This window comes from Capricornis sumatraensis, chromosome 3 (genome assembly GCF_032405125.1).
Source record: "Capricornis sumatraensis isolate serow.1 chromosome 3, serow.2, whole genome shotgun sequence".
Lineage (NCBI taxonomy): Eukaryota > Metazoa > Chordata > Mammalia > Artiodactyla > Bovidae > Capricornis > Capricornis sumatraensis.
Window position 1 is genome coordinate 3150254 of NC_091071.1, and position 25680 is coordinate 3175933.

Consider the following 25680-nt stretch of genomic DNA (forward strand, 5'->3'; position numbering starts at 1 on the left):
CCTCAAGCCCAGCCCCCGGCGCGTCCCCACGCCTGTGCGTGTTCGACCGGAACCTGGGCCCGGACGGGAAGTGAAGGGGCGGGACCTCCGCAGCACGCCTGCGCCTTGAGAGGCCGTGCGACGAGGGGGGCGTGGCCGCGCAGGCGTGCCAGGCGCCCCGGCTCCGGAGCATAAACAAGAGGGGGGCCGGGATGAGGCGGCGGTTAATGCTCAAGCGGCGAGCGGCGGCGGCGAGCGAGGCGGCGATCGGGGCCCGGCGCCGACCCTGAGCTCACCCCGACCTGCCCCACCCGCGCGCGAGCCCCCGGCCGGGCCCGCGGGCCGCGCGCCCACCATGAACCTGGCGAGTCAGAGCGGCGAGGCCGGCGCTAGCCAGCTGCTCTTCGCCAACTTCAACCAGGACGTCACGTAAGAACGGGCGAGGGCGGGGGTCGGGGGACCGGGGTGCCCGGAGCCGGGGAGGGCGGAGGCGTGCCCCAACCCCCGGCGGGCCCCCCTTCCTTGGGGAACCCTCCAGGCTCTGCCCTGGGAGCTGCGACCTCTGGGCGGGGAAAGGGATGGACCAGGGGAGGTCTTTTCTTTTCCCTATCTCCAAGAAGGCTTTGTCTTTTCCGTCTCACTTTTCGCCAAGTTGGGCCCGAACTTTGTGGCCTGACCTGTCGTCCCAACCATCTCTGGAGTGGTGGGGGTGGGGGTGGGTTTCTCCCCTGCATCCCGCATCCCCCCACCCCCCTTGTTCGTCAGCCTTCTTGCCTCACTCTTTCCGCTCTTCCAGGCTCTCCTCATCTCCTCATCGTCTTAAGGGAACCCCTCGATTTCCTTTTCTTCCTCTCTTGCTGTTCTTTTTGACAGGAAACCTTGATGTCCTCCTCGAGCGAGAAACAGACTTAGCAGTAATTCTGGTCTCTGACCTGGGGAGAAGCTGAGCCAAGGGGCGGGTTGTAACAGAGAAACCTCTGAGGAGTCCTGGTGCCTCAGGGAATGGGCCATCCTTGTACGGGAAGAGAGACCCTTGATGCCAACCCTTGGGTTCCGAACGCTGTTTGTCCAAGCCCTCACGGGTTTGAAGCCGATTCTTCAGAGGCTCGCTGTCTCCTGGGGGAACGTGTGAGGATAGTTATTAGAGCAGGTTTCTGGAGAAGGAAGAGTGAGCTGTGGGACTGGAAGGGAGGAGAGCCATCTTGAGAAGTGAGTAAGAGGAAGTGATGTAAGAGCGGAGGAGTGGGTCGTTGGCTTCATACTGAGTAGTAGGTTGAGTTGTTCCTGGCTCAATAGAATTGGCCAAAGAAAGGTCATTTGCAGAATGGCAAGGCACCAAGTCAGTGGCACGCAGAGGGTGCTCAGTTGCACCTTCCAGAGTTGGGAAAATAGTGCAGAGCCCCCCACGGTGGGACTCCGATGAGGCTTGGAAGGGAGCAGATCACCTGTGCCAACTTCAGAGGAGGAAACCAAAGTGCAGGAGCTTCTGAGCAGAGCCTGGGTCTAGGCTCCATTAATAGTGGCGTGGGGGCAGCTTTCCTGAGTTCTCTTCCAGCCTCCTTTCCAATCCAGCCTGCTGTTGTTTGTACCTGCAGAGTAGGGTCTGGAGGACGGTGAGCGTAGAAGGCAGACTGTAGCGATCTTTAAAATGAAAACTGCGAAGGATTAGCGTGGTGACCAAAAGCCACTCCAAGGAGAGCAGTCTGGACCACCTGTTGCAGGGCTTTGTGACTGAGAACTATTATTGGGTAGTGAAGAGGGCAGTTCAAACCAACGATGACTCTGTTTTTAAGCCCTTAGTATTTTGAGACCAGTAAGAATGGTAGCGTTATGGTTTTTTATGTCTTGTATGAATTAGAGAATTCCCCAAACATTTTCTACTGTTATTTCTCTTTTTCACCACTCACCATGTATATTGAAAGGAATCAGGTATGAGAAAGCATTCTCTTTTGCTGTCATTTCAAGTGGCATTCAAACACCAATTTCCCTGTATAATAGAAGAAGAATGTCACTCTGGCCTGAAATAAGATCTTTTTGTGCTTAGAAATTGTGTGTTTTCCCACTCCTCTGTGAGTCCTAAAGTTACTAGTTGAAGACCAGATTTCTGCGTCATAATTTTGACTTGCCAAAGAGACCTTGATAGAGTATGAGCAGAAGTTGTAAGGAGTAGTAAGCTAGGATTATACTAAAAATTTATTGATTAAAGTGACTAATTTGTTGTAAATGTACACCTGAAAGGAGAACAGAGCTTCCTGGGGAGAGGCTTGGCCGCACACCCCTCTCCCTCCCTGCCCCATCCCCAGTGTTCACATTAAGATAATTTTTTAGAAAGCAAGGATTTGACTGTTGCATCCACATTGATGGTATTCAGTGAGAAAATCTGGAACCACTTCACTTAATAGAAAATATATTGTGAGTTATACAGTAATGCTTAAACAGCAGTATTCCTTTCATGTGAAACTGTATCTGTCCTGTGGTAGTAATATAGTTTCAAATATTGTAAGTGTTTTGTTTTTTTTCCTATGATTTTTATCCTAAAAGTCTGGATGTTTTATTTTATTTTACCTTCTTTTTTTTTTTTTTAACTAGAACTAGGGGAGAGGAATCAAGAGAAGCTGGTCCCTATCATCTCCCTCTTCTTGTCTGGTTGGTTCCAATCCTGGTTTCTGAAAGTAACCCTTTGGAAAGCTTGTTTTGGAGGACTTTTTGGTTTTTTTGACATTAAAATTAAGAAACTAACAGGTGTGGAGTATTGCTTGGCTCTTCAGTGGAAATATCAGGGACTAAGTACTTGCAGGGGACCCCGTGAGGCCTGTGCAGACTCAGTGGTTGCTGGGCAGCGGCCGAATCATTTAGAAACCACCTTCCTCAGAGAAATCGCAGGACACAGACTTGGCTTCCCGCATCTTCTGTCTGTAGCATTGATGCTGTTCGTGTCTAAGTTACGGCCACAGAGACAGTAGGGGGCGTTGGTCTGAATCTATTGCTCCCTTGAACCAGGGTTCTTCTAGGTTACATCAACTCTCCTGGAAGGCCACTTCTCCCCTTTTCCTCATCAGTAGATCCAGGAGCGTGGGAGTAAGAACCCTTTGGGCTTGAAGTTCTTGGTGGTTCTGCCCGTGTGTGGAGAGTGTTTTTGAGGAACCATGGCAGTTACCAGGGAGGATATTGTCCAGCAGCAGTGGCCGGCGGTGAGCTACTGGGGAGCCAGTGGGATTTGGTGTAACCCATGGGAGCTGCATAACACATCTAAGGGAGAAGGTCCCTCCCACGTGTCCAGCCTGGGTCCGAGATGAACAGTGACAGCACGTTATAGAAGGTTCAGGGGGAAGGTGAACTCTGCTTTGAATATTACTGAGTTTGAAAGGCGTTAGGGATGTCCGGGTGAGATCTGGGATAGACAGGAGCTTACTGAGGTGGGCCCTGGGGCCTGCCAGTTCTCAGCAGCACTTCAGGTCACTTCCTTTTTGTGGATATGGGCTGTTTGCACTTCACCCATCGTTGAGTGTGCTCTTTGGAGAGATAATGAAAAGGGAAGACGTGGGCTGGCCGATCACGGGTAAGGGAGTAAAGAAAAGAGCATTAAGCATGGTGTTTTTCTTTTAGAACGTTTTTAAAATGTTTTCTTAGAAGCATGTTTGTTTTTCAGTGGCAATCCCTGCCTTAGATACTGAGCACTCGCGTTTAAATTCGGTGAGAGATCTGCAGGCAGAGATCATGGTGGATGGAACGGGAGTGTTGATTTTGGCCCCGCTCGGAACCCTGATAGAACGGCAACCAGTAAAATATCAAAAAGATACTGAAAGAGGCTTAAGCCCGGAGAATGAGGAGAAGGAGAAAGAAAGGCACCAGCAACAAAATGTTCGAAGCCAGCAAGGGACAAAGGGAGTGGCTCCTCCATCGCTGGTGGGAAAGGCAGAGAGCCAGCCCGCCTGAACCCGCAGAACCCCCAAAGGCTCAGGACGGGCGGTCTAGGAACCTCTGCGGTGGAGGAAAGCTGTGTGTGGCGAAGATCCAGAGGGCTGGTCCAAAGTGTGTCTCAGAAGCAGTGGCTGTCTCCTGCCCCTGAAGGTGAAGGACTGGGCCTTATCTCCAGAGGGTACTGCAGAGTCTCCAGATGTTGACACCAGGCATACTTGAAGGCAGGGGTATGGTAGTGAAATGGGGCGTTAAGTAAATACATCCTTTTTTCTGTTGTTGCTGGTCTTCCCTTTATCAGTAAAAGATCTCATTGTATTACCTTAAAAAACAAAACAAAAACTTTATCGCAGCAACACTTAGTGGGAATGAGATTAGTTGTCAGGGAACTTTGGTGCTGGTCTGTTACCACACCTGTCCTAAGCTGCCTTTGCAGGGTCAGGCAAGTCTTGAGGTGGTGTTAAGAGCAGAATCTCCGCAAAGTCGGGTGCATGAACCTGACTGCTGGTATCCGAGATGTAAATATCACACGTGTTTATATTCCATGCCATCCTTTAAAGGTGTCTGCCTTTATTGGTAAAGTGTATGCTCACACTGTACCACATGCACCTGTCAAAAACAGGTGGTGTATTTTTGTTTACATTTCCCACTGATTGGGATTCACAAGAGGGAAGCCATGCGGTGAAAACTAGCGAAGGTGTTTAGTATCCTAAATCCGTTTCTGAGCATCCGGGAGAATGTCAGAGAGCTAGTGTTTGATCAGTTTTAACAAATTCGGCCTGTTTGGAGCACAGGCAAGGCCCTGGGTATATAAAAATCCAGGTTCTCATTCGCTAATTCTGTTTGGCTAACTTTGCCCATAGAAGAAGCCCCTGGGCTTATTTTACATGTAAAACTATTAGGCTTGGTGACTTGCTTTCCATGTCAACAAGAAGTTTGAAGGAGGGCCTGTTAACGCTGGTAGGATGCTTGGAGAGCAGTGGCAGCCGCCAGCACAGCAGAAGGTGAGCGGTAGCGTTTAACCCGGCACGGCCATTGCCGCCTGAGCCCTCAGCTCCCGTTGAGGTCCGAGAGTCACTTCACTCTGACAGCACAGCTGTTCAGCGGTGTGAGCCCAGTCGGGTGTTGAGGGTTTGCCATCCCATACAGAAACCTGTAAAAGAATGACTTTTTAAGAGAATCAGAAATGCTGGGGAAGAAGGCTTGGATGCTTAAAATAGTAACCCTAAGTTGTCTGGAAAACATTTTCCTGGACATCAATTTTCCAGAAGTTACGAATTGTGGAGATTTTATTTTTAGCTTTCCTGTATATTCTTGTGGTTTTATTGGCTCCTTTATTGTTTTTCAAAATATGTATAGGTAACACTGTCTTAATTACTAGTTAATTCAATATAGTGCGGTGTTTTTGCAGAGAACAGTTGTTGGAGTTGGTAGAAACTTATTCTGTTTAGATCTCTGGGGTGAACCAATTACAGTTTGAAAGTTCGACAGTGTTCATAGCAAGTCTGTTCTTTGTGTTTCTTCTGCCTAAGCGTGAAAGAGGTTGGACATCTTGCATTTCTCATAGACAAAATGGTCATGAAAATAGCCCTGGTTTTCATCTTGGCGTACACGCGCTCATCGAATGAGCTGTCAGTCTTGTTTTTTCTCGGCTTCTGGTTTACCTTCTGCTTCCTCTTGTTGCCTTGTTCTCCCAGACGTTAAGTTCCAGAAAGGTCCCAGCTCTGAGTTCGCGCGTCCCGCCACTTCCTGCTCTGTGCTCCCATCCTCTCTGTTTCTGAAACCCGTGCTTGCAGCTCATTTCTTCCGCCGTGGTCAGACAGCAGTAGTTTCTGCGAGGGAACTTCATCTAGTGTTGCAGCCCTGCCACGCTGGGGATCTGGAGAGAGAGCTCGGAAGTCCTGCCAAGCCTCTTAGCAAGCAGTGGTGCTGGGTGGTGAATGTGGGTTCTCACACACAAGGTCGTCCTTCTGGACCAGCCCTGCGATGTGGTCTTCCCATTGCAGACTGTGAGTGAGCTCTTTGGTCTGTTTTATTTCCATCCCGCTGCTTAGGCTTAGCATCATGTGACTGAGCTGCGTTTATTACAACCTTATTGCAGCGCCAAGAGACACCGTCATTCACCAAGGGTGTAAATGTCTTTGTTTAAAATTTGCAATGTTATTTTCACCTTTGGACTCTCCCATATAACCACACGTGTGTGTCGGGTCACCTGAGAAACCCCACTGTCTTTTGAGGGGATCGTTGGTTTAGGGTTGAGTACTTTTATTCTTATGTCAAACTTACCTTTAAAGTCTCACTGTCTGTCTTTGCTGGCCGTGAGATCCAGCGTCTTCCTTGCCCCACCTCTTCTCTCCTCTGCCACCACTCACCTGGTGCCAGCTGTACGAACCTGTGTGCTAGTCTTGGGCAGAGATGATGGAGACAGTCCGGTAGCATGGAGCTCGTCTGTGCGTTATCCCTGCCTACGCGTCTCGGCTCTTATTTCTGAATTTGGCTCTTTTGCAGGTCTCTAGCCGTTGGTAGTAAGTCCGGGTATAAATTTTTCTCCCTTTCTTCTGTGGATAAACTGGAGCAGATCTATGAATGCAGTAAGTGTTTGCTTTATTTTTCCCCTTTCTTAAAGTAGACAAGTTATACTTGAATTAGGTTGTATTTTTAATTGAAACGTGACGGTTAAAATCCAGGTGCCCTTGACCACGGATCTGCCTTCCCCTTGGCCTTACTGCCAGGGGGCAGCTGTGGCTGTGAACAGTCGCTGTTTGTTCTCCCAGATCAAATCAGAGTGTGCATTTGCACGCTTATAAATGTACATGTAGAAAGACTTGAAGTACTTGTTTTATGGGTCCTCGTTTTCAATACATGATATCATGCTATACTACTCTGTAATGCTCCCCCTTTTAAATGCCAGTAAAACCATTTCGGTATCTCTCATAGAAGACTTCCAGAATTTGACAATTTTACAGCCCCCTTGGAATGGTTTATTTTTTGCCAGTTGGCATCTTCTGGTATCTTCATAGTTGTGTGTCAGAGGCCTGTGGGGCTGCGAGAGGACGGAGAACTCTGCCACCTTTCTCATCACCTGCTGAGACTTTACACAGACCACTTCACGGACCTCAGTCTCTGTGTGTGAAAGAATGAAGGAGAGAGAACTTGGCGAGTCAGTAGTAGTAGGTACAGCCCCTGCCCCAGAGAGGACGGGGTGAAAAGGCTTGACTCACATGCATAGCTTTTTCGTCAATAGAATCGTAGGTTTACGTGTAGTTGTGAGAAACACTCCAGGTCCTTCTCCCCTTTTCCCAGTTTCCCCCAGTGGTAACATCCTGCAAAAGTGCAGTATAGCATCCCCATCTGGAAGGCGACAGGATGCAATCCGGGGAGGGTGTGTGTGTGTGTGTGTCTGTGTCTGTGTGTGTCTGTGTCTGTGTGTGTGTGTGTGGTTCCACCCGGCCTGAACACCCACATCCCCCACAGTGAAGCTACCGGGCGGTTCTAACAGTGCAGAGTCCTTTTGTAACCACACCTGTCTACCCTGCGCCCTAGTCACAAATCCCAGGTAGCCAGAAATATGTCCTCTGGTTCCAGAGTGACTGTCATCTCGCAAATGTTACATAAATGGAAGTATGTAGCTTTTTGAGGGGTTTCTCTGGTGGCTTAGCAGTGAGGAACCTGCCTGCCAACACAGGAGACGCAGGAGATGCGGGTTCGATCCCTGGGTCGGAAAGATCCCCTGGAGGAGGAGACGGCAACACACTCGGCTGCTCTTGCCTGGGGAGTCCCACGGAGCCCTGACCGTCCATGGGGTCAGAACGGGGCACAACTTAGTGACTGAACAACAACCAGCCTTTTGAGAACTGGCTGCTGTCGCTCAGCACCTTTCCCTGGAAGTTTACCCAAGCTGCTCGGTGTCGGTAGCCCCACCTTTTCTGTGGCTGAAATTCTGTGTGCAGACAGGGCCCAGCAGCTTCACCATCACCTGAAACTCCCCCTTCGTAAGAGACATTAGTGGGCAAAGGAGAATTGCAACGTGGAACACCGTGGTTCACCAAAACGAATCACCTGGCAGAGCACATGTGGGCTGGTTCCAGGCCTGGGCTGGAACATGTGTGTCTGGGGTCGCGTGTGGATGTGGCATCGCTGCTCTGGGATTGATGTCTTAAGTGTGACTGCCGGGTGGTATGTTGGTGTGGGGGTGTTTTTGTTTTTAAGTGCTGAGCTGTTTTCCAGGGAGACTGTACCAGTTTACATTCCTGCCAGTAATGCGTGAGCGAGCCAGTCCCTCAGAATCCTCGCCAGCCTTTGGTGTGACCAGTATGTTTTAGCCATCCTGGGGGATCTGTGCAGTGTTATCTCACCGTGATTTACTTCATGTCTCTGTGATGACTAATGGCGTTGAATATCTTTTCATGTGCTTACTTGTTTTGGCCCACTTTTTTTTTTTTTTAAGACAACCAACAATTTTACCTTTATTTGCGTTTATTTTTTGCGGCATTTATTCCCAGGCCATAAGTTTTTGTTTCTTCAGTTTCTTCTGGGATATCTTTTTCTTCTGTGCAGGCTCCTCTTCTGGTTTAGGAACAATCTGTTCTTTTTCAGTAGGGATCATCTCAGTGTGGCAGGGAGAGCTCACGTAGGGGTGGATCCGACCGTGAGCTCTGTAAGTCCTGCGCCACATCTTGGGGGCTTTGTTCACTTGGATGTGCTCAATGACCAGAGAATCTACATCTAAGCCCTTAAGTTCACCATTACTCTCTGCATTTTTGAGCATATGTAGTAGAAATTCAGCACTCTTTTTGGGCCACCGACCCTGAGTCCAGCCCCGCTGTTTGGCCTGTGCACACCTGCCAACTCCACCGTTGTAACGGCGGAACGGCACACGCTGCTGCTTTAACGCGACGTCCTTCAGATACTTGGTGGCTTTTCGGATGTGCATACCCTTTATGGCCTGGGCAGTTTCTCGAGTGTTCTTAAAGTGTACACGAAGATTTGAACCTCTTGATTTGCATGATTTTGTGGGGTTTTCTGGGTCAAGTGAATAGCGCACCATCTTTAGGAGTCACCTCAGGCCACTTACCGGAAAAGGACTGGCCCGCTTACTAATGCTGAGTTTTGAGAGTTCTTTGTACATCCTTGATGTTAGTCCTTTCTCATGGACGTGGTTTGTAGATAGTTTCTCTATACATGATGATAACTCTGAAGCCTGCCTGTGGCCTGACCTAATTAAGAATTCTCTTTACAGAGAACTGAGGAGGCCAGTATGCTCATAATCCGTCACTCTGGGGTATGAATTCAAAGAGATTTGCTGTTTATCATTTTAATTATCCACGTGGGCATGCAGTTGGGGAAATCGGGTTTTCTCCTTATTAACGATGCCAGTATCTGCTTCTGGAATGTTCCACCGCTAGCAACTTTGCTTCCACCATGGTTTGGTATTCCCTTTTGGAACCCTCCTTTACCCGTCAGTGTCCCTTACGAAGGGGGAGTTTCAGTGAGTGGTTGTGAAGAGACATCCCGTGTCCACTTTTGATTTCGTTCATTGAGGACCTGCTGTGTGCCAGCCCTGCTCCGGCCGTGGAGACGCAGCCGTGACAGAGTTCCTGCTCTCGTGACCCTTCTGTTTAAATGGAGGCAGACCAGGAACGAGCAGGTGTTCTCGTGTCAGATGTCAGGCCGGGGGCACAGTGTGGAGCAAACACAGAGGTAAATCCCACCCTCTGCACCTCCATTAGCACAAGGTGAGGCCCGTAGAAGTCGCTTCCGCGGACCCGGTGCTTGCAGCGCAGAGTTCTCGTGCCCCACCGGGGTCCGAGGCTCACCAGGCTCCCTCCAGGCCCTGGCCTCCCCTCTCGGTTCCACCTCGGGCACCCTCACCTCCAGCAGTGGAAGGTGTCTGAACCCCCAGGAGGCCCCCGGCTTGTTGCAGCCCCTGGAGGCTGGGATCTGGGCCCTTCATGAGGACACAGGTGGAAGCCGGGTTCTTCAAGTGCGGGTCCCTGGCTCACGGCTCCTGCCACGACTTGACTCCTACAGAAGCCTTTCTCCCGGTGCGGAGCTGGCGGGTGTGGTCAGGGTGAAGTGTGTCCGAGCCCGAGCGCTTGCTCATCTCCACACCGGCCGCCTTTACTTGCCCGACACACGCTTGTTTCCTGTAGGGAGTTTCTTCCCAGGAGAAAGGATTCTACTAGGCTTTTCGGATGACTGAAGCATTTAGTAAATCTGTGTGCCCACCAGTGCCCGAGTTGAGCTGTTAAATCGTGGTTGCAGTGATTAGTCATCCGGTTTGAAATGTACAGGATTCCCCACCCCACCCCCACCCGTTGTGCTTAGAAAGGGTCTTGGCACTTCCTCAGATTGAATCCGTTCAGTGACTAATGTGTTTCCTTGAAGTTTATTAAGTGGTTTTTGGCACCGTATTTTTCAAAGGTTTTTGGTGGAATAAAATGTGATGCTTTTTTTTTTTTTTTTGGCTGCTCTAGGCCTTAGCTGTGGCATGGGATCTCTTAGTCACAGCCTGTGGGATCTCGTTTGCTGCCCAGGGATCACACGTTGGCCCCCTGCTTTGGGAGCGTGGAGCCTTAACCACTGGGCCACCAGAAAACTCCCCCAAAGGTGACGTCTTGATAGCGTCATTGGGAGAGTGGGTGTGCCCTGCCCAGCGTGGTAAGGTGGTGTAGAGATCTCTCTGTTCTTAGTGAACTTTGGCCCTTGAAATAGGTGAGGGGTGCACAGAGAACTCTCTGAGGGTTAGTGCACTGAAGCTGCGGAATTCTTTAGCTCCTAGACTGTTATCCCCCTTTCCTCTTTCATATTCTTTTATTAAGTAGATAAAAAGAATGTCTCTTAGAAAACAGATTAGCTGCTGCACCGAGATGGTTTTCTGGCATTTTTCTACACATAGAATCTGAGCAGAGTAGAACTTACTGCTCCAAACTCAGCCTGGCTCAGTTGGCCGTGAAACTCTTGACCGACCGTCATAACTTCAGATCCTCTCTGTCAGTAACCGCTGCTGCCACAGAAAGAATGAGCCAGAGCTGGTCTTTGGAAAAGCAAGATTGACAACTACTTGTTCTGTTGTTTATTTAACAACAACAACAAGAAAAACAAGACCTTGCCCAGCAGCACTGGAAGGTTTCTGCTTTAAACTCTATAGTGTTGTTTCAGACTTGAAGTTGCAGGGCCTCCCATGTTTACGCTTTGCCCACTGTGTGTGCCGTCTGTTTGATCGCTCTCTCTTTCCCTCTTGTGTCCTTTTCTATTTTCCTGAAGGTGTCTGATGTGCAAATGTGTGGTCTCTCTTCCCTGAAACACTGCTGCAGTGAAACCGTACCCTGGTAGACAATATAAATAAAGGTTGCAGATTTGTTGTTTGTAACATGCCACAGAAGTTTGGCAGGAAAAGTTGGCCTTTTCAGATTCTGCGTCCTGTGTCATCTTTGCATTTTATGTTTCTGAGCTAACGACCTCAGACCTCGTGAGGCCTTCGGTTCGGAAACGAAACACAAGCAGGCTGTCCGTCTCGGTCCAGAGTCGGCAGACTGGGCGCTGGCTGGAATAGTCCCCTCAGTGAGGTGTGCTGTGATGGGTCTTTGAGCAGGGCAGCCCAGGACCCTCTCTGCCTGTGTCTTGTGGCGGAGGGTCGGGTGGGCTGCACATGCGCGTGTCCTCCGAGCACCCCGCGTCCCAGACATCCCCGGCGGGGTTGGCGCTGTGCCGGTTCATGGCTTGGCTCCGCCTCTCTTCGCCCTGTGGAGAGTTTTATCACCACCAGCTCTGCAGTGTGCCAGGAGGACAGCATTCTTTCTTAAAGGAAGTATTTTCTTCCATTTGGATGGGCATCTCTAGGAAGAAAGTTCAGCAGACTTCCTGAGGCCACCAGGATGGGCCGTGAGAGCAAGGCCTCTGGGCGCACCCACACTGCTCTGCTCCCCGGGCGACAGCCTGGTTCCCGGCACTGTCGGCCGTGCCCAGGGGGCTGAGCCGTGCACACCTTCGTGTAGTGGGACGTGATCACTCGGGGTCTGTGGACACCGTGGCTGCTTGTTTTCAAAAGTTCTCTCGGGAGTGAGGTGATAACAGAAATGTTGGAGCTGGAGATAGCGCAGCAGAAAGATAAGTAAACCTGAGCCACCAGCAGTGTGTGAGCCACGAGCGGCGTGTGAGCCACGAGCAGTGAACCTGGCAGTGCGTGAGCCACGAGCGGCGTGTGAACCACGAGCGGCGTGTGAACCACGAGCAGTGAACCTGGCAGTGTGTGAGCCACGAGTGGCGTGTGAGCCACGAGCGGCGTGTGAGCCACCAGCGGCGTGTGAACCACGGGCAGTGAACCTGGCAGTGCGTGAGCCACGAGCGGCGTGTGAACCATGAGCGGCGTGTGAACCACGAGCAGTGAACCTGGCAGTGCGTGAGCCACGAGCGGCGTGTGAACCATGAGCGGCGTGTGAACCACGAGCAGTGAACCTGGCAGTGTGTGAGCCACGAGTGGCGTGTGAACCACCAGCAGCATGTGAACCACGAGCAGTGAACCTGGCAGTGTGTGAGCCACGAGCAGCGTGTGAGCCATGAGCGGCGTGTGAGCCACGAGCGGCGTGTGAACCACGAGTGGCGTGTGAACCACGAGCAGTGAACCTGGCAGTGTGTGAGCCACGAGTGGCGTGTGAGCCACAAGCAGCGTGTGAACCACCAGCGGCATGTGAACCATGGGCAGTGTGTGAACCGCGAGCAGTGAACTGTGGGCAGGGTGTGAGCCATGAGCAGGGTGTGAGCCATGAGCAGGGTGTGAACCACAGGCAGCGTGTGAGCCACAAGCGCCGTGTGAACCACGGGCAGTGTGTGAACTACAAGCGGTGAACCTGGCAATGTGTGAACCACCAGCAGCATGTGAACTGCGGGCAGTGTGTGAGCCACAAGCAGTGGGTGAACCGCGGGCAGGGTGTGAACCACAGGCAGGGTGTGAACCGCGCGCGGGCAGTGTGTGAACCGCGAGTGGTTAACCGTGGACAGGGTGTGAGCCACGGGCAGGGTGTGAACCACGAGCAGTAAACCATGGGCAGTGTGTGAACCACGGGCAGTTTGTGAACCACCAGCAGCGTGTGAACCACGGGCAGGGTGTGAGCCATGAGCAGTGAACCACGGGCAGTGTGTGAACCGTGGGCAGTTTGTGAGCCACAGGCAGTATGTGAACCATGGGCAGTGTGTGAACCACGAGCGACGTGTGAACCACCAGCGGCGTGTGAACCACGGGCAGGGTGTGAGCCATGAGCGGTGAACCGTGGGCAGGGTGTGAGCCACGGGCAGGGTGTGAACCACGAGCAGTAAACCATGGGCAGTGTGTGAACCGTGGGCAGTTTGTGAACCACCAGTGGCGTGTGAACCACGGGCAGGGTGTGAGCCATGAGCAGTGAACCGCGGGCAGTTTGTGAACCACCAGCGGTGTGTGAACCACGGGCAGAGTGTGAGCTTGGCAGTGTGTAAAGGTGGATCACTTTGTGAAGTTGTGTTCCGGAAAGGTCCAGGCAAATTGCGTCCTAGGGCTGAAGGGGTGGGGTCCTCTTGGTTGGTTTTTGATGAAGCGGAGACAAAAGCACATGGCCCTTTCAGTGGTTGGCACTTCCTCTGCCCTTTGCAGGCAGCCTCGGCCATTCTCTGATTTTTCTGGCTCCTTTGGAAGTCTGATGGAAGTTGCGGGTACTTCCCAGAGAAAAACCCAATGCTTAGTGTGTGATTTTGGCAGTCTGAGAGCCTGTGGAAGCCTGTGCGTGCTCCCGGTCCAGGGCCGTGGCTGGAGAGCGTCATGGTGAGGGCCCTCCGCGCCCCCGAAACCGGGCTGCCGCCCCGTCTGCCTGTCCGTCACTCTTGCCCAGCGCCCTGTCCTCACTGCGTCAGATCTCAGCATACTGGTCGGAATTCACGTGGATGCGGTGGTCTGCCTGTGGGTTTTTCTAATAGCTTTTTGAGATGTAATTTGGATGCCAATAAAAAAACACCTGTTTAAAGTGTACAATTCAGCAGGTTCCAGTATATTTACTGGGTTGTGCAACCTACCTTAATCTAATTTTAAAACATTTTTATCACTCCAGAGAACCCCCGAGCCCATTAGCCCCAGGGTGACTGCCCCCACTCCCCCACCCCTCAGCCCTGGGCAGCCGCTAATCTCCCTTCTGCTGCTGTGGGTCTGCGGCTCTGGAAGTCCCAGATAAACGGGGCCGCGTGGGCCTGGCTTCAGGGGGTGGTTTCGTGGCTCCGCTGTGCTGGAGCGTGGATGAGCACTTCCTTTCTTCTTCTCGCCCAGTGACATCACGGGGTGGGGATGTGCTCTGTTTTGTCGATGGACGAACGATGGCTGTGCCTGCATTTTGGCGGTGTTTCCCGATTGGCTGCTGTGAGTGTTTGTGTGCAGGTTACGGTGTAGATGTGTATTTATAAGCTTGAGTGTTTTTAATGTTCCTCTGTCTTTTTGCGTTAAATCAATCATAACTGAAGTGAAACTTTATCCGGAAGTCATTGTCCTTCGCACGTTTCTTTCTTAGTTGCTTTGTTCCTGCTCTTTCTCTTCCTGTTTGAAGGCACAGGAGCCATCTGGTGGAGGCTGCAAATACTTCTCCTGGGCCGTTTGCTTCTTCCCCTCGCTTGTCATCTCTTTGTCCTCCTTGATGTTTTTGTGTCCAGCTCTTCTCTTGAGGCTTCCGGAATCCTCCCTGTTCTGGATGCGTAAGCACTCTCTCGTGTCTTCCTTTGGTTCTTTGGCTTTGGGTTTTACGTTAAATACCTGATCCACTCTCAGCTGCTTTTGATATAAGAAATTTTCCACTGTTTTCATGAGCTGGAAAAGACATTTTTCCTGTGTCTTCACTTATTTAGTGGGAACGTCAAGATGATGAGCCTCTTGTTGAAAAGTCGGCAAAGAAAAGGATGGTTGAGGCCAAACGGCAGAAGGATGACGTCTGTGAGTTTAGGTGCTGGGTGTTCAGAGGCTTGTCACAGCTTTCACTCTCAGGAATGTTTGCAGCTAAAAGCAGCTCGGCTGCCTCCATGCCACACTTCCCCTGTTGTTAAAATGCTAGAAAGAAGTTTCTTATGCTTTTTCTCATGAAAGTTTCAAAATTTTTCAAACTTAGAGTGGGGTGGGAAGCCAGGCAGACACCTAAAGCCGATGTTTCTTTACTTTCTCTGCCCTTGGTTTAAGCGAAGGAACGATTCATCCCTTTCCTCTTCTCACCGTTTTGTTAATGGAGGTTTTCACACACAGAGAAAAGTTGGAAGTGTTTTATAGGCAATACCCACGTCCTGAGGATCTGGAGTCTGTTGTGAGCATTGGACTTGCCTGCCCGTCTTGTGTGTCTGCATTTCAAAGCGCGTTGCAGACAGCCATCTGCACACAGTTCCTGTGCGCAGTCAGTACGCTCGGATTTACAGTCACATCTGGAGGAAGCATCCCGAGTCTGACTAGAGCATGTACCTCCGTGTGGCCTGGCCTCTCATCAGGGTTCACCATCACCCCAGGAAGCTCCCTCACCCCAGCCCCAGGAGGCAGGCCGTGCTCTGGGCTTCCTGCTGTGGCTTGGTTTTGCCTGTCCTCCAGGAGCTTGACTTCACTGCCTGTCCCATTCCACATAAGAGCAAACCCTGTTTTATTCCCACAAACGTCTGTCACGTCGCCTTGGGCTGACTCCCCCTGGATGGGCCCCGTGCAGAGCACGTAAGAGTTCAAACCCACGTGGAGATGGCGCCGGCCACCGCATTTTCCTGGAGAGAGTTTCTGCTTAATACGGAGACCTTTGGAGCTTACTTGCTCACTTTAGCCGTTTGGTTTCTAAACTGACTTACACGTGTTTTTAAGTTAAAGCGTGGAGTTTGGTGACAGGGCTTGTTGAAGGAGCCCTCGGTCTTGTGTGTGGGCACGCCTGGTCACAGCAGGATCAGGCCCTGCAGGTCCCCAGGTTGTGAGCCATCTAGTTCTCTGACCTCTGAGCTCAGCACCTCACAGAGTAGAGTGTGGCCTTGGACCATTGTTAGGACAATGAACGGGTCTGTGCTTAACCCCGGCTCAGCTGCAGCTCAGGTCCAGACAGCTGCCCGTGGGAACCATCCAGAGGCCTGCCTTCCAGAATGCTCTTTGCCCCTCCCCTGAACTGACCCCGGTGACCACAAGTAAACCCAGGTGGGGAGCGAGGGAGCTGGGGGTGGGACAGCCCTGGGAGTCGGTTTGAGGTGACAGCTGTGGGGAGGCCACTGTGCCCCGTTTTCTGGGCGGGCCGCTGTGCATGCGGTTTCTAAGCACAGTCTTCTGAGCGGGGGTATCCCCATGCAAGTGGGGCGCAGGGACCCAAGGGGCGGAGGGCAGGCCGCGGTGGGGTCCGTAAGCCCCTGCTCCCAGTCTGGTGTCTGCGAGCCCCAGACGCAGAGTCACACGGGAGCACTTGGGGGCCCGTCGTGTGTCAGGTACGGCCAGTGTGGAATGCATGGCCTGCCCGTGGCCGAGAGCTGGTGGTCTCTGAGGAGCAGGCCCTCCTTTCAGGGTGCGGGGCAGCCTGTGGGCAGCTCGCCTGGGCCTTGTAAACCATGAACTTGGCCTGGTGGTCTGCCCCTCACCCTTCCCCGAGCTCTCCCTGCAGGGAGCCTGCCCTCAGACATGTGTTTGTGTGCGGGGACCCCTGGCGCTGGTTGACAGGGATACACGCCCACATGGGTTTGTTTTCTCTCTCCTTTCAGCTGACACTGAAGATGTGTGCATCGTGGAGAGATTGTTCTCCAGCAGCTTGGTGGCCATCGTCAGCCTCAAAGCTCCCAGGAAGCTGAAGGTTTGCCACTTTAAGAAAGGGACCGAGATCTGCAACTACAGCTACTCCAACACCATCCTGGCGGTGAAGCTCAACAGGCAGGTGGGCGGCGCTCCCCTCACCGCCCCAGGGCCCCGGGTTTCCCGGGGGCTCGGCTGCGAGGCCGTTCCAGCGACCTTGGAGCGGCTGCCGGGCCTCCGGCAGACCCCGGCCCCCTGCTGCCCTCACAGCCTGCCCGGGCTCGGTTCTGCTCTCTTGCTTTTGCTCAGACTGCCCCGTTGCTGAAGATGCTGTGGCGAGTGCCGTTAGCTTTACCCATCCCTCGAGACATGAGCCTTCTTTTATAAGAGTTACCTTTTTAAAAAACCTGAGCATCTTTTTTTTCTTTCCATGCTTGTGGCTTATGAGATCTTAGTTCCCTGACCAGTGATTGAACCCAGGCCTTAGCAGTGAAAGCAGAGAGTCCTACCACAGGACTGCCAAGGAATTCTTTATCCCTTTTTTAACTGTTAATTTAACTTTTAACTAAAGATGAAAGATATACTACCTTTTTGTGTCTGCCCCAAAACCCACAAGAATGTCTGGCCTGGAGCATGGGCCTGGTGGCCGGGACTTGAGGTAGTGCCCGCGATGGCCACGTGGCTGCGGTTTAGTCGCAGCCTCAGTCAGCGTCGGATTCTGAAAGCAGCGGGCCTTCACCAGAGCGACCCCAGCCTCGACATGGTTTTCGAGGCGGGAGGGCTGAGAGCAAAAGAAAATCAAACCCCAGTTTTCTTAGTGAGGGACCACTTTCTGTCATGCTAAATGACACCGCACAGTTAAAGGTCCTCATCCAACCGGAGGACGGAGTTGTAGGCGGGGGCTCAGCTCCAGGGGAGTAAGGGGCGCGGTGATGGGTGGTGGGCGGGGCCTGGAGCACCGTGCGCCCGCGGAGTTCTGGAAGGAGCATGGTGTCCGGCAGGAGGCCCTAACTGAGGCTCGGAGTCTGGCGCGCTCTCACATCCTGCTTCTGTGTCCACGTCTCTCGCAGAGGCTGATCGTGTGCCTGGAGGAGTCTCTCTACATTCACAATATCCGGGACATGAAGGTGCTGCACACCATCCGGGAGACGCCCCCGAACCCCACCGGTGAGCGGGGCGGGGCAGCGCTGCTCTTCAGAGGTCCTGTCCGTGAGAGAGCTTTCTCTCCTCTCAGGTTCCACAGGTTTAGACAGTGTTGCTCTTAGAGTCAGCTACCGCCCATCTGATGTTGGTCTCGTGACCACACAGTCGTGGGCTGGGTCAGCCTGCAGCCTTGAGGTTTCTGATCAGTTCCAACCACGGCCTCAGTGCGTTTGAGCACACACATTGCACGTGACAGGCCTGCTGTCACCTGCGGGGCGTGTGTGGGGCGTGGACCTTAAAAGGCCCAGCGATGCTACCACCTCGTGTCAGAGCTCGTGGCCTCCCCATCTTGCTGCATGCGTGCCGGCTGCTGGTGGCGCCAGGGGCCCCGACCTGACCCGCCTTGTCCCCGTGTGTTGCTCGCAGGCCTGTGTGCGCTGTCCATCAACAATGACAACTGTTACCTGGCGTATCCGGGCAGCGCCACCATCGGAGAGGTGCAGGTCTTCGACACCATCAACCTGGTGAGACTCTGGGGGAGAGGTGCGGCGCCCCTCCTTCCTCAGGCGGGGGCCAGCTGCTCCAGCCTCCCCCTCCCCTGGCTCAGCGGCTCGATTCCCGATTCCCACCGCGGCCTCCTGGTGGCCGAGCGGGTCGGGTCGTTCTGCCTCCAGCCTGCTCCTGTCCCTGCCCTCCCTCCGTACCGAGCACCCCACGGTGTGCGTGCAGGAGGGAGCGGAGGAAGATCCAGAGCCTCCGTGGGGACATTGCTTCGCTTTTTCTTTTAAGGCTCTGAGTGGCATTTCCTTGCCCCCTCCCCAACCCGTGGTTAATCGGGTGGACTTGGCGTCTTTGTCAGCCGTGCAGGGGTTTCCATAACAGCCATAGGCCTTCTCGGTGGGTGACTTCATGGGTATCGACGGTAGCCTCGCAGTCACAGTGGTCACAGGGTCCCTTTCCCCTCCCCTCCAGAGAGCTGCGAACATGATCCCGGCTCACGACAGCCCGTTAGCCGCCCTGGCCTTCGACGCCAGCGGAACCAAGCTTGCCACTGCTTCCGAGAAGGTAAGGTGGCCACATGGAAACCCAGAGTCCCACCCACTCGTCCACCGTGCTCACACAGCCCAGTCCCCAGAGTGGTGTCTGTCCCCACCGCTCACAGCCTGGCCCATGTGACGGCCTGGAGGGCCGCCCGCAGCCACGCCGCGCCTGAGCCGAGTGAGCGCGGTGGCTGAGGCGTGCTGGGCCGGGGTGCGTTTAGCCGTCCTGTCGGGGAGTATCGCAGCTGTGACTGCACGGCCCTCAGCGTTAGGATGAGCAGTGACGGCGCTTCACCGTGCGCACAGTGGAGCAGGGTGTGTTCTGATGGTGCCTGGCGAGGGCCGGGGTGCGGGACTCGGGGCCGTGCGGCTGGGACAGCTGTCGGCGCCCATCTGCCACAGTCCGATGAGCGAGAGGCCCGAGTCTGACTCCACTCAGCTCAGTTCCTTTTTCTTTCCTCTTCTCCCTGCTGCAGGGGACCGTGATTAGGGTGTTTTCCATTCCAGAAGGACAGAAGCTCTTCGAGTTCCGGAGAGGAGTGAAGAGGTGAAGTGTGCAGGTCTCCAGGAGGGACTCTGGGGCGTCTGCTCGCAGTTCAGTTTAACATCCTCTGTGACCAGCAGTGGGCACTTGAGCCCTGGGACCCCCATCCAGCAGCCAGCGATCTCAGCCCAGCCGGTGGGGCAGGAGGGGCTTGGGGTTTTGTGGGAGATCAAGGGGCATTGTTATAGAGGCAAACTGGATTTTGTTGTTTGTGGTTGCGCTGAGCGCCGAGCCGTGTGGCCTGATGGCCCAGGCTGTGGAAGGAGGAGCTTGCCCAGCCGGGCCCGGGGTGAATGGGCCCTGGGGGCTCCTGACCTGGGCAGCGGCTCCTCCCCTTCTCCTAGGCTCTGAAAACCCGTGAGCAGCTCCCCCAGCCCCGCTCCGACTGGCAGATGGCTTTGGGCCGCATAGTGTTTCTCTGAAGAGACCGCAGAGCACAGCCGCCATGCGGCTCGATGTCCGCGTCCCTGCCTGGTGGGGCCTGACCCGTGGGACCCGGCGCCAGGGCCTCCCACGGGCGATCTTGGGCTGCCGCCCCTCCCCGTCCCCTGCTTCGTGTCTCTTTCCTTCTGTTTTCCTTCGCTTCTCCTCACGCCCATCTTTTTGGGTCTTTCTCCTTTTGCTGCTCCTGCTCCTGTGTCTGCATTTCTGCACTGAGGCCCTGGCCCCAGGCCCCCCTCTGGGCAGCCCACCCCTCCATCCTCAGCCACGGTGTCTGTCTGTGTCCCAGGATGCCTCCGTGTCCCCAGGCCACCTGCCAAGGTTTTCCACATTTCTCCTGCCTGCTGGGTGCTCCACCCAGCGGCCAGAGCACGGCCCCAACACCCACCGTGCTGCACACAGCGTGTCCCAGGAACATCCCCGCCCTCCTCCTGGCGCCTGAACCTGGGGGCACTTGCCTCCCCGCCTGCCTTGCCATTCCCCTCCAAGCCGGCCTCACCCGTCCCCGCACGCCCCCCACACCGGCCTCCCCAACCCCAGGCATCTCCACCTGGCCTCGCGCTCGCCGTGGCCTCAGCTCATGTTCACTGGGTTCCGTCCCTCAGACTTGAGCCCACTGGCTGTTCTTCCGGGGCAGGGGGGTGAGACAGATGGGGGCAGCCCTGCGGGGAGCCTCTCGGGTTTGCTCCACCAACAGGACTCCGTGGTGTTCAGGCTCCCCGCGTCCTTGCTTTCCTGCTGTGGCGTGTTTCCCTTCGCCATCTCTCCCAGCTCCTCAGAGAAACCTGTCTCCACGCAGGCCCTGGCGTGACCTGCGGGCTCCTGCGCCCTCCAGTCAGTCGAGTGCCCCCTCCTGCCTCTCCCCCAGTGTCTGCAGTGCCTTCCCTTTGCTGCTCACCCTCCCCTCCCTCCAGGCTCCTCTGGGTGGGGGCCCGTGCGCCATGAGCTCCAGAAACACAGCTGGAACAAAGCCCCTCCCTGGGGACAGGACCCAGTCCACCTTGTGGCTGCAGGGTTGCGAGGAAGCGCCGGCTTTGTGGTTTTTACAGTGACGTTTTAAGGGAAAACTAGAGTTTTAGGATGTCAGAAGTTTATTCTTAAACGTTACCGAGGTTGCCAGTTCGTGGTTTTCCATGTCAAGAGTTTCTATAATCTCAATGAGTAGGTTTCTTTAACTAAGCTTAGTGCTGTAAGTCCAGCCTGATTCTGCTAAAAATGATTTAGTGAAGCCTTGATTCCTTTCGTTATGTGGTCACGAGAGGCTTGTTAAAGGATGGCTCGGTCAGGGCGTCAGCTTTCAGACACTCTCTTTCCTCACGTATTTTGAGAAGGTGACCGGAGAGGAATAAGAAGACCCTCATGCACTTGTCATGGGGACCTTCCTTCCCTGTGACTTCCCTTCCGGAGGGGGCGGCGGTGCTGGTTGCCATCTGCCCTCTGTGTCTGGGCGGCAGCGTGACCGGCCCCATCCCTCTCGCCCCAGGTGTGTGAGCATCTGCTCCCTGGCCTTCAGCATGGACGGCATGTTCCTGTCCGCCTCCAGCAACACTGAGACTGTGCACATCTTCAAACTCGAGACTGTGAAGGAAAAGTGAGTCGCAGAGACGTTGAGAGGGATACGGGGCCCTCTGTCCACCGATGCGCGGAAGTGTGTCTGGAGGGCTCGTGGGGGCTCAGCAGCAGGACGGGTGGGGTTCGAGGGGGTCCTGCTGGATGGGGCGGCAGAGGGTGGTCCCCCCAGCGCTTCCCCCCGTGGTGCGTCTCGGGACCATCCTGGGAGGGGGCACTTGCCTCCCTCTCGCTCAGAGGCATTTTCCATTTGTGCAGCAGTTGATTTAAAAAGTGCGTGACTGCAGCGGTACGCGTGGTGTACAGGTCATCCCCGGTGGTTCTGTTGCCTTGTCTCAGGTTCTGTGGTGAGCCTCCCGCTAGGACCACCACTGGTATCTGTGCTGTGTCTTACTCTGAGGCACGTCTGAACGGGCTGCGGGAGCGCATCGTTGGGGCTGTGCTCCAACGTTTGGAAACTTCCCTATAGAAAGATGCAAGGTTCCTGGACATGGGCCTCACATCCTCAGCTACAGAGCAGGGGCCAGTCATTCCCTGGCCCCTCTGCTGACCCTCTGAGGACACGCTCTGTGACGTCCCCAGGTTCCCCGTGAGCCTGGGAGACTTCTCTCGCGTCTCGGGGCTGAGCCTCGCCTCCACGTGAGGGGCGCGTGGTCTTTCTCAGCCAAGGGCCCGTGTGTGTCTGACGGTGTGTCCTCCTCCCAGGCCTCAGGAGGAGCCCACCACCTGGACCGGCTACTTCGGGAAGGTGCTCATGGCGTCCACCAGCTACTTGCCCTCCCAGGTGACGGAGATGTTCAACCAGGGCAGGGCCTTCGCCACGGTGCGCCTGCCTTTCTGTGGCCACAAGAACATCTGCGCACTGGCCACGTGAGTCGGGGCGGGGAGCTGCCTCTGTCCCATGCGTCCAGCTGGGAGTGGGGTCCCAGGCCACTGGGGATGACCTGTACACCTGGCCCTCTGGTTTAGACCAGTCACGTGGACGTGGAGGGGGCCGTAGGTGGACGCTGATAGGGAACCCAGATGCCTGCCCCGCAGCGTCTGATCCTACACGCTTCCTCTTCCCAGTGTTGGGAACACCTAGAAAGCATGGTTAGTTCAGCACCGCGTGAGAGGGCCAGTGCATGGCCCCGGGGCCTCCAGCGCCGGCAGCCGCACACGCTCCGAACCCCTTTATCCTCGTGTGCGGACAGTGTGTGCACGAAGCTACGCTCACTTATTTGGGGCATGGCGCTCTTCCCTGGCCCGGCTGAAGGCCAGGCTGTTAGTTTATTGAGAGCTTTGTTCAAGTTTTGATTCTAGAATTTGGTTGCTGTTTATCCTCACTAGAATCCAGAAGATCCCTCGGCTGCTGGTGGGCGCCTCGGACGGGTACCTGTACATGTACAACCTGGACCCCCAGGAAGGGGGCGAGTGCACCCTCATGAAGCAGCACCAGTGAGTTGGCTGTGCCTCCGCCGGGCGGGCAGGGGCCCCTGTGGGCAGGGGGCGACTTGCTTGTGTGCCCAAAGCCAGGGACCCAGAGACTCAGGGCTCCGCACGACCACCCATCATGTGGGTGCAAGCCCGCCCTCCACGCCTCTGCCCGTGCCCAGCTCAGCACCTGGGCAGAGACTAGAGCGGCCGGGGCGCACTCTTACTGTGGGTTGGTGGGGGGGGTGTCTCGGGGCAGGACCGCTGAGGACGCAGCTCAGCTCAGCGCCATGTGCCGAAGGGGCGACCCCAGGGCACTATCTGTGATGCAGGGCAGGTTCTCCAGGGGCCTGGGGGCCCACTGAGATGCTGCTGTTGTCTTTGAAGAGAAGGAGTAAATGTTAGTTAACTGGGAGGTAATGCCGTTGGGCTTTCTGTCTTTAAACAGTGGCACCGTAATACTTCTACAATCAGGGCGAACGTGGGGGTGATTGCGTTATTTGGCAGCGCCCTCTGGTCTTGGTCTTCAGTCTTAGAAGGCGCGGAGCGGTTGCTTCTCTGGGTCCAGCTCTCTTCATCAGACGGGGCGCGTGGAAGTCCCGGTGACCACTCCCGGGGGAGTCACCCGCGGGCCAGCGCAGCATGCCGCGTGCGTGGCCCTGACTGTCTCTGCTGGTGCCTTTCCTCTTCCAGGTTGGATGGCAGCATGGAGACAACCAACGAGATCCTGGACTCCACCTCCCACAACTGCCCCTTGGTGACGCAGGCGTACGGCGCGGCCGTGCCCAAGGGTCCGCACGTGCCTTCGTCCCCGACGGCGCTGGGTAAGGGCCGGGCCGAGCCTGGGGCGGAGCACCGCGGCTCTCGCTCTCGCAGAGCCACCCGCCTGCCTCTTGCACTCCGGGGCGGGGCCTGCAGCACTCGGCCCGCTGTGGTAAGCACGGTTTTCAAGGCCTCCTGAGGCTGAGTCCATTTTCTTCATTTTTGAAACAGAAATAGCCCTGTGGCTCTAGGTGCCTATGGACTGTCCACCACCTGCCTCCGCTCAGCTCAGGTTCTGCCCAAAACGCTTGGTCTTGACCCTCCTTCCTGTGGCCTGGGTCAGCAAGCAGGCCCAGGCAGGAGGCGGCCAGCTCCCCCAGGCCGCCCTGGGCGGTGTGCGCTCCCACGCTCTGCCGCACTCTTGCTCACTGTTTCACTCCAAGGTGAAGGCAGCGTGTGCTTCGAGGAGGCTCTGAGCATCCTTGCCACGGGTCTGGGCACACCCCCACCCCTGACTCCGGAGGGCCGTTTGCAGCCTCTCCACTGGGTCCCCATTAGTGCCCAGCTCCTTCCTTCCTTACCTTCATGGGTCTTGGAAAGTCAGCTGTCTCTTGAGTGGCTCAGGGCTGTAGGGAGCTCGCTGGTCAGGGCAGAGGTGAGAATTCCACGTCCTGTGGGCCGTGAGCTCCCTGCTGGCCCAGGTCCCGCTTCGGGGTCGGCCTCCCTGAGGGGACTGTCCGCTGGGGCTCGGCCTGCCTGAGGCGCTGCTCTCTCCGCAGCCTACACGGACGAGCTGGGTGCCGCGGGCGGCTCGGGGCTGGAGGACGAGGCCAGCGCCCTGCGGCTGGAGGATGACAGCGAGCACCCTCCCATGATTCTGCGGACGGACTGACCACGACCTGTGACCTCCTCGGGCCCCGAGGCAGGGGACACTGGCTGACAGAGGACTTCGCAGTCATGCTGCTATGAACTTTGACCCGAGCTGGGGAGAGGATGGCAGAGACTTCTAAATCAAAAAGAAAAAAAAAAGATTGTAGCTGTAGTCTCATTCCATACTGTTGAGAAATACATTGTTTTCACTTCAGTGGCTTTTAATCCTGCTTATGAATTTTTAGCTTTTCATTGGTTTTCTCTTTTTTTGCCAAAATCAACTGTTTGGTGAAGCTCTCAAAACACCTTTGCTTTGCATGTATTAATGTGCCAAGCCAGCCAGGAGCTCTGGAGCCTGCTCGTAACAGCCCGCAGGCGTCTGGGATTTTCAGTCTGTGCAGAGAGGCACAGGCCGGGAAGGCGGCGGCGGCGAGCGCGCATCTGGTCCTGCTTGGGCAGGCCAGGTGGCCTTGGGGGGTCCTCTCTCCCTGGAGCCCCTCCGGGACCATTTCACCCCTCCCCCCCCATTTTATTTTGTTAATTAAATTCTTTCCAAATTGGATTCTTCTGGGATTTCTTCTGCGGTAGACTCCTGTTTCTGGTCTTGCTTTCTGGGTGGGTATTCAGAGAAAGAGGTTCTTCCTGAAACTGAAAACCTTTCTTTCCGACAGCCCCGTGGGGTTGAAAGACAGACGCCCAGGAGCGCCGTAGCCTGGGAATGTCGTGTACTCCGACTGTCTGGTCTCAGCTGTGACTTTCCTGTCGAACAGCTGTATGTGTGGGGTGTTGGTTTGTCTGAGGGACGTTTGCAGGTGTTCTTTTGCCCATGAAGCTCAGAAATCAGCCGGGATGGGCATCCAAGTTGTGCTCTTATCTTGGCGCCCCACTCACAGCGTGATCTGTGCATCCCTGTTGCATCTTCCAAAACGACTCGGCACGAGTGACGAGAGACTCTGGTCACAAACTCCAGTGCTTGCCTGGCTTCCCCTCTCATTTTTACAGAACCCAGACAACCTCGTATACCTCGAACTCTGCATTCCAAACCGAGACGCGTAGCCGTTCAAGTTTTAAGGGACTTTTAAGTGGAACTGACGTCGCCAAAGACGGTTCTGACTTCTTCGGACAGCAATAGTTAAGGACGCAAGTGGGAGAGCAGCGGTGTGGCGTCCGCCTTCCCTGCTGGAGCAGAGGACGGATCTGCGGTGTCACGCCAGGCTGAGCGTGTACCTGGGTCATACCTGTCGAGTGGCGGAGCTGACTGCCCG

The 25680-nt window shown here is 54.9% G+C and overlaps 1 protein-coding gene across 2 annotated transcripts; it reads left to right on the plus strand.

The window, feature by feature from the left end:
* Window positions 1–296: 296 nt before the first annotated feature.
* Window positions 297–24964, plus strand: WIPI2 (WD repeat domain, phosphoinositide interacting 2). 2 transcript variants are annotated; one of them, XM_068967449.1, is made up of 12 exons: window positions 297–408; window positions 6406–6488; window positions 16606–16775; window positions 17704–17800; window positions 18203–18300; window positions 18749–18841; window positions 19293–19363; window positions 21285–21392; window positions 22076–22240; window positions 22700–22807; window positions 23477–23607; window positions 24325–24964. In XM_068967449.1, the coding sequence occupies exons 1-12, from the start codon at window positions 335–337 to the stop codon at window positions 24435–24437; spliced, it is 1311 nt and encodes a 436-aa protein (XP_068823550.1). In that variant the 5' UTR covers window positions 297–334; the 3' UTR covers window positions 24438–24964. The 2 variants fall into 2 exon arrangements, with proteins under 2 accessions (XP_068823550.1, XP_068823551.1); XM_068967450.1 differs by having other exon boundaries at window positions 23477–23574.
* The last annotated feature ends 716 nt before the right edge of the window (window positions 24965–25680 follow it).